Below are 12,839 nucleotides of genomic sequence, written 5' to 3'. Positions count from 1 at the left end.
CAGTCCCAAAATTATGGAACAACTTGCCGGAAGAGATCCGTCTTATCACATCATTATAAGCCTTTAAGAAGGCATTAAAGATGGATCTCTTCCGGAGGCATATCCACCTGACCTGCTATAGTGAAGATTCTCACCCCGTTCAGATTATATGGAAAAACAGATGAAATCTGATGTGTTGTTTCCTCAACTGTAATATTGCTGGCCGACTAGCATTGACTAGTATTGTATTGTACTGTATTTTATTGTGTATTGTGGTTATATGATGATGTTTATAATCTGTTATGTATTTTGTAGACTGTATTGCTGATATTGATGGAATCCCTCCTCAATCCGCAGGGAGAGGCGGGAAATAGAAAAATAAAAATTATTATTATTATTATTATTATTATTATTATTATTATTATTATGAACGCTCTGATAAAATACCACAGCAAATGCAATGGGGACCTTGTACACTCAAAAAGTTAAGTCTCCATTTGCCAGGGCTACTGGAAATACATGTGAGAAAAGCCTCAAAGTATTTGATGAAATTTATAGTGATGATATAAGAACAATATGGCCAAAGTTACTACTCTTGCAATGTCTTTCATAGTTATCCTGGCACTTGCAATACATTCTGCTGTTAAAATAAATTAGCCAGCCTGTGTTTTCACCAAAGGGTAACTGTCATGTCTTAAGCAATAGCTTCCCCCAGTTTGAATTTAAAAAAAAAAAATTAAAAGAGGCCACTCTATTTTGCATACTATTTGCTGCTGAAATTTAATTGGGGATGTTAGGTATTCCAAGGTTGCTTCAGTTTGTTAGTCAATACACAGATGGTGAAAACAATTCCTGGATGTGATGTCACAGCTAAAAAAAAATGGTTGTCCAAACAGGTGAAAATGAAGAGATGTTAAATTCTTCATGCAATTTGCAAAACAAGACAAACAAGGGCCTTGTGATACATATCAATTCTTAATTAATAGTACCGTATCTTCTCTGAAAGGGAGAAATTGATAAGGCATACTGGGTGAAAGTGGGAAGACCAGTATAAGACCCCAGTATGGAAATATGCCAATAGACTAGAAGAGAAAATTGCATGTGTGTCTCCAATCCCTTTGCTATAGTTCTTCATGATACAGCTAGTTACCCTAGTAGAATCAACCTGACAGAAGAGCAAAGAATGGAATGCAGTAAATGAGTAATAGGAGCAAAACCACTAGGCCAAATGGAAAGAGAAAAGATAACTAGATTCTGTGTATAATGGGTGCCTGGCATCACACAAGGTTGCACACAGTTCCTCAACTCTGGGTACCCTATTGATGTTGCAAGCCCTAAAATACAATCATTTATTTATTTCATTTTTATGCTGCCTTTTTCCCAGAAAGGGACCCAGTTGGCTCTCAAATAAACATGTCTATACCTAAAGGTACCTTCCTCTCTTTTGGGATTACCAGACAACAAGGGGTCATTATGGGATAGCAGTATGTGACCTGCCTTGTACGCATGCTCCAAAAATGTGACCTATGCCTATGTAGAGATAGGATACTTAGTGATTATCATATTTTGTTATTGTTAACTGCCCTTGAGTTGATCATGACTCATGGCTACCCAGTGTATGAGGCATCTCCAAGACCCCCTGTCCTCCACTACTCTGCTCTGCAAATTCAGACCTGTGACCTCCCTGGTTGAGTCTACCAGCTCCCTTTTGTGATTTCCCTCTGTGGCTCCTTTCTATCTCTGTCCATCTCTCTGTCTGTGTTCTAGTCTTGCCTTTTGTTTTGCTCGAGTTGTCTCTTAACAGGGTTTTCTTAGTGAGATGGTCTTGTGCAAACATATGTATGTCTGGATGTCTGTTTCTTTCCTTTGTGTCATTCTTTGGGTCATTAGACCACTGACACCTATTTGCTACAGCAAATAAAACTATACATTCTCCTCCCTCCTGACTTTAGCTTTATTTGCACTATTTTTATGGATAACAGATACACAACAACAAGACCAACTCAGAGTCTGGGAACACAGAGAACTAGTTGTGGCAGTACCAGCTGATTTGTGACAATTGGTGGATAGGATGCTAGAAGTATGACTTAGTGGAGCTAATGTAGTTTATTCAAATTTGGTGGGCGTGTGTGTACTCTTTATTCTACAACTTTTCACAAATAGTATTAAAAGATATTCATCTGCTCACTTTGTTAATATTTCATGGTGCAGTGTTTCACTTTATATTAATTAGGAAATAAGTTTTCAGAAAGTTGACATGGGTTGTGCATTAATAAAATCTTGATGTTCAGGGGATTGAACATTTTGCATCACCTCCCTTAAATAAATACAAGGCTTTATTTCTTTGTCAATAATTACTGATAGTTCCTTTCCAAACCTGATTATTTTTTAACATTTTACTTTATGAATTCTGTAATACCTGCTTATACAGGTAATTCAGGTTAACTTTTTATAGTTTATGGGAGCCTTCACAGAACTTAAAATCATGCCTGAAGGAGTCTATATTAACTAATGATTTAATGGTGCAGTTTAAAATTAAATAATTAAAGTAACCTGGTTGTTGTTGTGTTGCATTGCAGGATCTTAGAAATTATCAGTATACATTGCTTACAGTTGATCATTTATTTATCCATATGGAAATGGGTAGGAGCTGTATTAAAATACCTCTTCAGCGATATAATGAGGTGAGTGTAATTTCTAGTAAGGGCCTGGTTCATGATTAAGGGATCAGATAAATCAGGAATGGGAAGTAAGTTTAGAATGGTGGGCTGCTCCCCATCCCCTTATAGCTAACCTTATATAACATGTGGGGAAAGGGATTTGTAGTACAGAGGAGGGGTCTTCATTGTGTACAGTGGAAGTGATAACTTTGCCTTTTTGAAGCACTTGAGAGTTGGAAAAAGAAACAGAGATTAACTTTGAGAAAGATGCGGGGATAAATGCATATAGGTAACATTTTATCAGAGTCTCATTTGCAGTTTGATCCTATGCTTGATTACTCAGAAGTACATTCCATTGTCAGTTCAAGGTAAATGTGGATTGCAATTTGATAAATAATGCATTAAATACATAATTTATAAAAAATGTTTTAATTGCAGGTGATCAAAGTGATGAATACTTCTAATGAGCATGTTATTAGCATTGGAGCAAGTTTTAGTTCTGAGGCAGATTCACACTTAGTTTGTGTACAGAATGATGAAGGAGTCTATCAGACACAAGCAAACAGTGCTACTGGACAGCCTAGGAAAAGTAAGTTATCTTATGTGGTACTGAGTTTACTGGAGCATGTACTCACTATATTACGTCTCACAATATTATGTAGGACAAATCTCTTGGCTGTGGAAAAGAAATTTTAATATCTGTCACAAGACATATTGTTTCTTGTTCCACACTGAACAGTGTACAGATTATCATGAAAGAAATTGCCAATAATCAGCATCATCCTACATCTGAATTTTAATATTTTATTATTATGAAGGTTCAATATTATGATAAAAATATAAGCATGAAAATGTAAAACTGAAGTCAATCTGTACTTAAATGATGCTCATATGAAGCTTTTGTATGCTGAATAAGACTGTGAAGTTGAAGGCTTTCATGGCCAGCATCCATGGTTTTGGGGAGGGTTTTGTGGGGTTTCGGCCACATAGCCTGAAAAACCCACAAAAAACCCTGAATGAGACTGTTGAGTAGTCTAAGCTGGTAATATTTCTTCTCAATAGAAGTAATCCTGCAGGCTTTCGGTAAAAGATAGCTGTTCCACAGTGCTCCTATGTATCATTGTTTTAAAAAGTGAAAATTGAACCTGGAAAATTCTGCATGCAGAACATGGGTTCTATTCTGAGCTATGTTCTCTCTCAGATATATTAGTGTTGATGTAATTTTCTAATTATTGCAAATTGAACAAGCATTAAAATCCCTTGAGGAACACTGTTGAGTCTAGCATGCATCTGGGAGAACCTAGTACAGTATAGAATGTACAATATTTTAAGTTCATATGAGCAATAGAAGTATATTGTGTTTCTTCAGTTACAGGTGCAAGCTTTGTTGTGTTCAATGGATCCCTAAAAACATCTTCAGGATTCCTTGCTAAATCTAGTATTGTTGAAGGTATGGCTCATCGTGCTTTCTAAAGGCTAAAAATAATTTCCCATGATAATGATATTGATACAAATAAGAAACTTGCTTGCCCTAGGGTGGGGGTGGGCAACTGTGACTTTCCAGGTGTTGCTGTACTGTGGCTCTCCCCATCCTTCATCACTGACTGTGCAGAGTTTATGCCTTATCCTACAACCACTTAGTTATAGGAATATGACTTTACTACTGTAATATATTATCCATCATTTATGCATTTTTTAAAATGCAAAATAAATTGTGTTTTTCTTCATAGATGGAATAATGGTACAGATTACACCAGAGACAATGAATAGCTTGCGTCAAGCTTTAAGGGAAAAAAAGGACTTCAGGATTATATGTGGCAAAGTGGATTCGGGAGATTTGAGAGAATATGTAGACATTTGTTGGATAGAAGATAAAGAAAAAATAAATGTGAGGTATGCCTTCTACTAAGATTTTAGTTCATATGTTCTGCAATGCTATTGGCCTTTTTGGTAAAAGGTGTAATATATAGCAAGTAGAAGAATAAGAGAAAAAATTGTAACATCTTCTCTTCATAGCATTTTTGGAAACATTTTTCTTGAGTGTTTTGTAATTACATCTGAACATCTATGTTAGACCACTCTTCAAAGGGAAATACTATAGATTTTTTTTTTTAAAAAAAATCTGAATATAGATGATTTTTTACTATAAAATTTTTTTGTGTTAACTCTAATCTTTTTGTATAAGTGAATATTTGTAAGTTGGTGAGGAGAAATCCATAGAACGGCTTTAAACCAATGCAGCTAAAAACAATTATATATGAAATTTTGATGTTAATATAGTGCTACTATAGCTGCCCCATCCTTCCTCATCCACTCAGAGCTCTGGACATAGTCCAACAACTAGTTTTGAACAAACTGCATTATATATTTAAATTTTTCATTTGCACAATTTTTGGCTCAAATGCAAATTATTTTCACACAGTGGGCATCTCCCACTCCCTGCTCTCCTTAAAAAGTTACTCCTGTAACTTAGCTCTTTTCAGGAGTGTGAGGTATGGCACACAGAGTTGCAGAAGGATGAGGGAATTGGTAGAAATCAGTGGCAATTGACTGAAAGATCCTTTTCTTATGAAGGGCTTCTTTGTGCTCACTACAGTATTTAAAAAAAAAAAGTCGGTACAGGGTAAAATCCAGTCAAGTCTCTCTCTGGGCAAGGTGAGTTCTTCAGTCACAAATTATGAGTTTTGCCAAAATCTAAAGAATTGGTAAACTAATTGCATGAATCTCAAAAGGCTTTGTGTCCCCTTCAGAGTAGTACTCCCTACTTCCTACTGCATAGCAAACAATTTGTAAGCCAATTTCAGTCCCTGTTTGGAAACAAACAAGTATAATTTCCAGTTTACATGTAGCAGGAAGTTAAATTTTGATTTAACTTGTTTTGCCATGTGGAAAGACAAGAGCAAAATAACTGTGTGTTGATGCAAATGTATACTGTTCATGCATGGCCCAACTAATAAGCTTGTAGGCTTTGTATGAAATGTGAACAGGGTCATTATGTAGAAAATAAGATCCCAAGAAACTGACTACTGTAATTAATGTACTGTAGTATTAACCATATTTCATAGTGTTGTAAGCCCAATAGATGGAAAACCCATGGAAGGAGTTCAGAGTGAAAAAATAATTCAAGAAGAATATTTTGAAATGGATGGAAAACTTATAAAGTGCACAGAAGTAAGTGAATTTACTGTGGTTTTTTTAAAAGGTCAAATATTCCCCTTGTTAACTTACACTATTTAGAACACATACATTCAATACAAATACAAGTAAAGTGAATGGTTAAATCCAGCATGCATTGCACTCGGATTCACACACCTGAATTCTGACAGTATCTTAAATAGTTATATACTTCATCTTCTGTTTATGTTGATTTTTTCTTCTTTCAAGTTATTTCCAACTTCGACCAACCCTAAGGTGAAACTACCATGATTTTGAGAGGTCATGCTTTATTTGGAGGGGTTATTGCCTCTTGAGACTAAGAGAATGTTGACTTGTCACCCAGTAGCATTCAGTATATCAAGAATGGGGAGCATGTGGCCCTTCAGATGTTGCAGAATTACAACTTCCATTATGCCACATGATTGACTATGCTGGCTAGCATTGATCTGAGTTGTAATTCTATAACATCTGAGGGGCCACACATTCCCAACCCTGCATTACAGGACAAGCTACTTTATCTATTTATCTTCAGGAAAATAATATTTTTGCATATTCTAAATTGCAAGCACTCTAACAGTGAGCAGAGGATTTTTACATGGTTTTTTAACAGTTCTACTACACATGTCTACACCATACTTTATATTACAATGAATAGTTATTTCATAATAATAATAATAATAATTTGTTTTATTTATATACCGCTATTCCAAAGATCATAGCGGTGAACAGCAAGTAAGCTAATTAGCAAGTAAGCTAATTTGCCCCCAACAGTCTGGGTACTCATTTTAGCGACCTCGGAAGGATGCAAGCCTGAGTCGAGCTTGGGCCCTTTTGCTGGTCTTGAACTCGCAACCTTGTGGTCTTGAGTGAATGGCTGCAGTACAGGCATTTAACCACTGCGCCACCAGGGCTCCATCCACCAGGGCTCCATATCTTCATACCATATCTTTCACATTGTTCTGCCAGGAGAAAATTCTTTGCAACAGATTTCAAATTACTTTTATTTAAAATGTTAAGTCCAAGTATGGAATACTTTTAGATATGTATTCTACCTACCCTGGTCCTGGAAACATCTATTGTAGTTTGCATTGGCTTCTCAGACTGTACTTTTATTAGGCAAGTTGTATTAGTAGGAGTATGACTGTGCATGTTAGAGAATAAGAAGGAAGAACTGGAGGTGAGGAGGTGATAGGAATTGTATGAAAGAGAGCAGCAATATGAACATGCCAGTTAGGGAAAGTAATTACCTCAGAGTTTGTATCTGAAGAGAGCCAGTGTTGTGTAGTGGTTTGACTGTAGGACTAGGGTTCTGGAGATCAAGGTTCCATTCCCTGCATAGCCATGGAAGCCCACTAAATGGGCTTGGGTGAGTCACACTTTCTCAGCCCCAGAAAACCCCATGATAGTGGTCACCGTAGATTGATATGTATTGACTCTGTGATAGGGATTGCCTTAGAGTTGCTGTAAATTGGAAACAATTTGAAGGCACACAACAAATATATCTAAAAGAACTTTTATTTTATAATATTAAGCTTCATTTGAAATAGGTTTTTACTCTGAAGTACATATTACACTTGTATGGTTATGCTTGTTGATTTTAATGTGGAACACCACTATGGCTACCTTTTTGATTACATTTCAGGTATTCTATCTCTTGAAGGCCAATGACCTGTACAGTCATGCTCATCAGTTTGCTAAAGAAATTGCATTGGCTTCTTGTACTGCCCTACGTCAGCATCTCAAAACACTGAAAAGTAGTGGAATGAACAAGATAGGACTTAGAGTCTCCATGGATACTGACATGGTAACTTTTAAAATGATACCATTAACAGTCCATATTGTTCTAGTTAATTGCATCAAGTCTGTTTTAACATATGGCTACCAAACAAATGAGAGATCTTTAAGTCATCGTTATCAACAGTCTTGCTGAGGTCTTGCAGATTCAAGGTTATGGTTTCCTTGACTGAGTCAAAACACTTGTAATGGAATTTTTCTCTTTTTCTTCTACATTCCACCTTACCAAGCATTATCAATCCATACAAGTCCTTGGTGGTGAACCTATGGCACACATGCCCTCTCTGGCATTCAAAGCCATTTTGGAGGGCACGAGGAGAGATAGGAGGGTGGGGGAAGAGGAGGAACAGGCGAGTGCCTGTTCCTCCTTTCTCCCCCACCCTCCTGTGCTGTTAGCTGTCTCCGGGGAAGTCCCGCTCCCATAAGGTGGAAGTCCCACCCCATCCCCCTGGAACCCCCCCCCCCCCAAGTTAACACCTGGTGCCAGAACGCCTTTGAGTTTGGGCACTCGGTCGGTCCCTAAAAGGTTTGCCATCACTGATATAAGTGATGACAGTATTATAGCTATTTGGGGACTTATACCATGATCACACAACACACTATGCTCTTAAAGAGGTACTATTCCCAGTGTGACTCCTCTAGCAGCCTCCTGTTGCATGCTGGGATTGGCAGTTTTAAGGAGCTGGAACTTCTTTGCCTGGCGAATTCTAAAGACCCTCCTTAAAACTGCCAACCCAGATGCAACAGGAGGCGCTAGAGGAGTCACACGGAATAGTACAGTGTGTGCCTCGGGTTACGAAAGTAATTCTTCCGCGGCCGCTTTCGTAACCCGAAAGCCTTCGTAAGCCGAATGCCATAGGCGCTAATGGGGAAAGCCGCGATTCCGTGCGAAAAAAGCCGAAAAACGCACCAAAAGTTTTTTCGTATCCCGAAAGATTCGTAACCTGGGTATTTCGTATCCCGTATCCCGAGTACCACTTACCTCTTTAAGCTCGTCGGAAACACCCATGTTTGAACCTTTCATTACTTGGGAACTAAATCCAGCCTAGACCCCAACAGCACACTTGGCAATAGAGGAGCTTTATATTCACTATGTTCCTAGCAAGTATTCCACCATCTCTGTGAGTCGTGCAGAAAGAGGTCATCAGAAGAACAGATGCCTGATTGGGGATTACTCTTAACTAAAGCAGAAAGGCTGCTTAGATAGGTCTTAGCTCACACCATCCCTCCCCAACCCTCCAAACACAACTGAAGGCCCATACAGATAGGCCAAAATAAAGCTGCCAGGTCACTCAGGTTTGCTGTTTTAATACACACACACCTTAAGAGGCATAGCTGTGCCAAAGCTGCACTCCAGTCCTAGGTCTGGACATGGTTGTAGTAGGAGTTTCCGGCCTCTTAGAATGCATGCATCTTTAAACAGATATCTCCAAAGTGACTCAAGCAGCTTTATTTTGGCCGTTGTACGGGCTGTGAGTTATAGCTGTGTATTTCTGATAACTAGACTTTTGGAGCGATTTATTATTTTTTTTGGGGGGGGCAACTTCATAAAATGCTGAGCTAAATTTGGACTCCCTAAAGCTCTAAAAATAGGATAGGAGGGGATGTAATATACGGGCCTGCTTTCATGTTGGTGGGCGAATGTGGCCTGTAGACAACAGGTAACCCCTAAAGCCATTTTGTGGCCCCTGATTCCTGATGCCCCTGCCTGAAAGAAGCATATACCAAATAAATTGCTTTGTTACTCTAGTACAGGGGAGGCAACCGGCGCCGCGCGCGGCCGGATGCGGCCAGCGAGGCCTTGGGACGGCCCCCAGACCGTTCCTGTCGCCGATTGCCGTGGGGCCTTGGTGTCTCATGCGGGGGCATGGTGGGGCAATTGACTATAGAAGCCTCAGAAACAGGCATTTATCTAACATTTTAAAACAGCAAATTCGCGGTGACCTCCATTGTTATTTTAAGGTGTCCTCCATTTGAAAATTTTTGTCCTACATTTGTCCCGGTTATTTATTATTTAATTTTAAAAATTAGTTATTTGATTGGGCCTTGGCCCCCCGGTTGCCTGAGGACAGCAAACAAGCCCCGGCTCAAAAGGGTTGCCTATCCGGCTCTAGTACATTTAATAGTTTCATAGCCAGAGAGGCCCCCCCCAGCAAACTATCAATGTTGTGTGTTTTTGTCTGTGTTTGTTTTACTAAACTAGAAGTGTGGTCTAACAAAGCTGCTACAATATAGAGTTTTCTCAGGGTTTTTTTTTTCTAGTACCTTTGACCGAGTGTAGCCTCACAGTAAGTCACAATGGTTTGAAATCCCCATCCCAGTATTCTGTAAGCCTCAATTCCGGATGTAGTATATCTACAGTGTTTTCCCCCATTCTAGGTGGAATACCAAGCTGGATCAGGAGGAAGCTTCTTCTCCAGCATTACCTAAATGATCTGGATAATGCTTTGATTCCTGTGAGTGCATGGCGGAACATCAAATACAAAATCTCCACTGAAAGTGAATTAGCCATTTTTCATTACTGAATCTCTGTCTTAAATTGGCCATTTTTGTTGTGTGGAAACTGACCAGTACAAAGGAATTATAGTATACCATGGAGGGAATGTCAGGATTGCTTTTGGAAAAAAACAGTGTTTAAGTAATGTTCTTTAAGAGGATTTTGCCTGTTTTAAAATGGGTGTGTTCCTCTTAACCCAACTGAAAGCCCAATATTTAACGTAGGTTTAATAATGTTCTGAACCTTTACACTTAATACAGCCCACTGAGAAGCAAGAATGAACTTTAAAACGAGCATATGTGTCTTGGAATACTGAAGTCACCTTCATTCTTTTTGCAAATAAATATTTTAGGTGTATTTGTAGTTGGATGCAAGGTGAATGATTATTCTTAACTGACATTTTGATTTTTAAAAACATAAGCATATTTAAGCAGAACAGCACAGCTTCTTCTGGTTGAAAGTTGAGATTCAAGCATCAAGCGTTGGACTTACTAGAGTACCACACATCCTAAGGTCTGAAAGATGTGGCACAAACTAATATTACCTGTATGAGAAAACAGACATGTCTCTACCAAACGTGATCATTTTGTAAGACCTGACTTTTTTAAATCTGGATGTTTGAATGTATAATGATGCTTCCAAAATTTGACAGCTCCACTGAACTACTACTTTTAAAATTGCTGACTTGTATACATTTTAAAATGGATTATTAAACATAAAATGGTCTTTATATAATAATTAAATCTTTTTTTTTTCCTTTGGGCTCAGCTGTACAGTTTGTTTTTTTGAATTTCTGAAGAATGAGTAAGAAGCCAGATGACCCTAAAGTAGTCCGCTTGTAGTAGTAAATCGGCCATGAGCCTGCCTGTGCTTCCTTCTCTGATTAAGATTTCCTGGTATCCCTTTTTACTGTCAGGGAGGAGAGTGTATTAAGTGTCAGTCTCATGAATTTGCTGTAACATACTTGAGCTCTTTATACAGTTCTTATTTTTATAATGGAATATTTCAGAAATAAGCATTTACTATCAGGATGAGAATGATTGAGATTAGTGATCTAAATCACGTTTGATAAGACCTGCATAATTCTTGTTCATTAGGCACAGAAGAAAATGTGTCTGCTCTTTGTCTGTAATGTCTTTGTTTATTTTGTTTAATTAAACTTATAATATTGAACGACAAACTTCCTGATTCAATTGTGTCTAGATGTCTTTTTTGATACTTACTGGACATATATATATATATATATATATTTATATTTTAAAAGATTAAGCTTTTATAACATTTACTAACCAGCTGGTCATTGGATTTTAAGATCCAGTGCTAGCCATTGAACCAGTTGCAGTCCTTTCATTAAGAATGATAATTCTCGGATCTATTCAAAGATGATAGCAATGTTGATCTTATGTGCACTTTATTTAGAGTTTCATGCTAGTGAATGCAAGAAGACAGCTGTACACCAAATGCTAATTTTTTTGCATGGTGAGCCGATGATATGTACTACCGGATGTGTGTACAATATAGAACTTTGTTGTAACAGCTGTAACAGTTCTTGTTCATGATACCTGGTTTCATTCATAAGTGTATCAGAATCATTTTAAAACAAATTTTTAGATGATACCATATTTTATAAACTCACAAAGATTGTTTAAACTATAAATTAGGAGAAAGAATGGCTTAATAAATGGCAGTAACGTTTAAAAGCCTAGCTAGACAGGTACAGATAGATAGAGAGATAGATAGCATGCTTCAGTGGCTTATTTTGATTGAATGTCAGATACTAACCCCTTTTTTAAAGGTTCTAAAAAGAACCATTAAAACTCTTTAAAAGTGAACACATAAGCTAATTCATGTCAGTGGTACAGTCTGTTCATTAACTACAGCTTGCATGAACAAGTTTACTTCACAGTTTGATAAATGACATGTTAAAACTTGGTTTTCTGTGTTCTACAAAACATTGTACCAAGTCCAGTTTAACCAATAAAAACAAGTATATTTTAGCTATATTTAACACCATTGTACTTGTGTAGAGTTAAATGTGGAAAGGAAAATTAGAATGTGATGACCAATTAACTTTTAAAAACTCAGTATGGGCTGTGTGGCAACCTTTTTAAAATATAATGGCAGGATACAGACGGGCAAAAAGGGGTGTGTTTCATGACGTCATGAAGGTATAGCCTTCAGACGGCCCTTACCTCAATGGCGCCATGAACACGCCGCCCGCAACGCCCCAAGCGGGAAGAAGCGGCAAAAAGGTGCTGCTTTCCCCGCTTCTTTTCTGTATGCTGCGCAACTGCACAGCCCGTCTATAAGCTGCTGCACCAGTAAGCCAGAAGTGTTACGCTGCAATTTAACTTGCCCATTTAAAACTCCGTGTCTGCTGCTCGCAAATGAGTCAGTGTTCCTGGAACATGCGCAGTTTGCACTGAGGCTCTAATTAGAGCGTCAGATGCCATCAGATGTGGAAGATGCAGCACAGCTGCACTCATTTTAATGCTCCTAACCAACCCTAACCTAACCCTAGAGCAACAGGTACGCAGGCGCGGCTAGAATTGGGGAAGTTTTTGAATTTAAAGTGAACCCCTACACACATTCCTGTGCCATTTATCCAACAATAAAAAAACGCTAAAACTATAATATTACCATATGTACAAAGGAGGTGATGGGGATGGCAGGGGGACAGCGGTGGCAGCGGGGACGCTGTGGCTGGTTCATTGCAGATTCAGCAAAGCACGGGACCAAAAGAGAGGAGGCTC

General features: G+C 38.2%; 2 protein-coding genes across 5 annotated transcripts in view; both read left to right on the top strand.

Moving 5' to 3' along the window:
• ZFYVE16 (zinc finger FYVE-type containing 16) overlaps positions 1 to 10,029 on the top strand; it is a 36,006-nt gene extending 25,977 nt beyond the window's left edge. Inside the window, exons 11-17 of the mRNA XM_042449625.1 lie at positions 2,559 to 2,663; positions 3,078 to 3,228; positions 4,009 to 4,089; positions 4,370 to 4,532; positions 5,705 to 5,810; positions 7,438 to 7,599; positions 9,969 to 10,029. Of these exons, the coding sequence (XP_042305559.1) occupies positions 2,559 to 2,663; positions 3,078 to 3,228; positions 4,009 to 4,089; positions 4,370 to 4,532; positions 5,705 to 5,810; positions 7,438 to 7,599; positions 9,969 to 10,019 (819 nt within the window). The 3' untranslated portion in view covers positions 10,020 to 10,029. The remainder of the gene's footprint in view (positions 1 to 2,558; positions 2,664 to 3,077; positions 3,229 to 4,008; positions 4,090 to 4,369; positions 4,533 to 5,704; positions 5,811 to 7,437; positions 7,600 to 9,968) is intronic.
• FAM151B (family with sequence similarity 151 member B) overlaps positions 1 to 12,839 on the top strand; it is a 102,793-nt gene that overhangs the window by 66,632 nt on the left and 23,322 nt on the right. The gene's annotated exons all lie outside the window — the stretch shown is intronic.

Source organism: Sceloporus undulatus, chromosome 2, assembly GCF_019175285.1.
Source record: "Sceloporus undulatus isolate JIND9_A2432 ecotype Alabama chromosome 2, SceUnd_v1.1, whole genome shotgun sequence".
NCBI lineage: Eukaryota > Metazoa > Chordata > Lepidosauria > Squamata > Phrynosomatidae > Sceloporus > Sceloporus undulatus.
The sequence above is the reverse complement of the archived record's forward strand: the minus strand, read 5'-3'. Positions and strand labels throughout refer to the sequence as shown.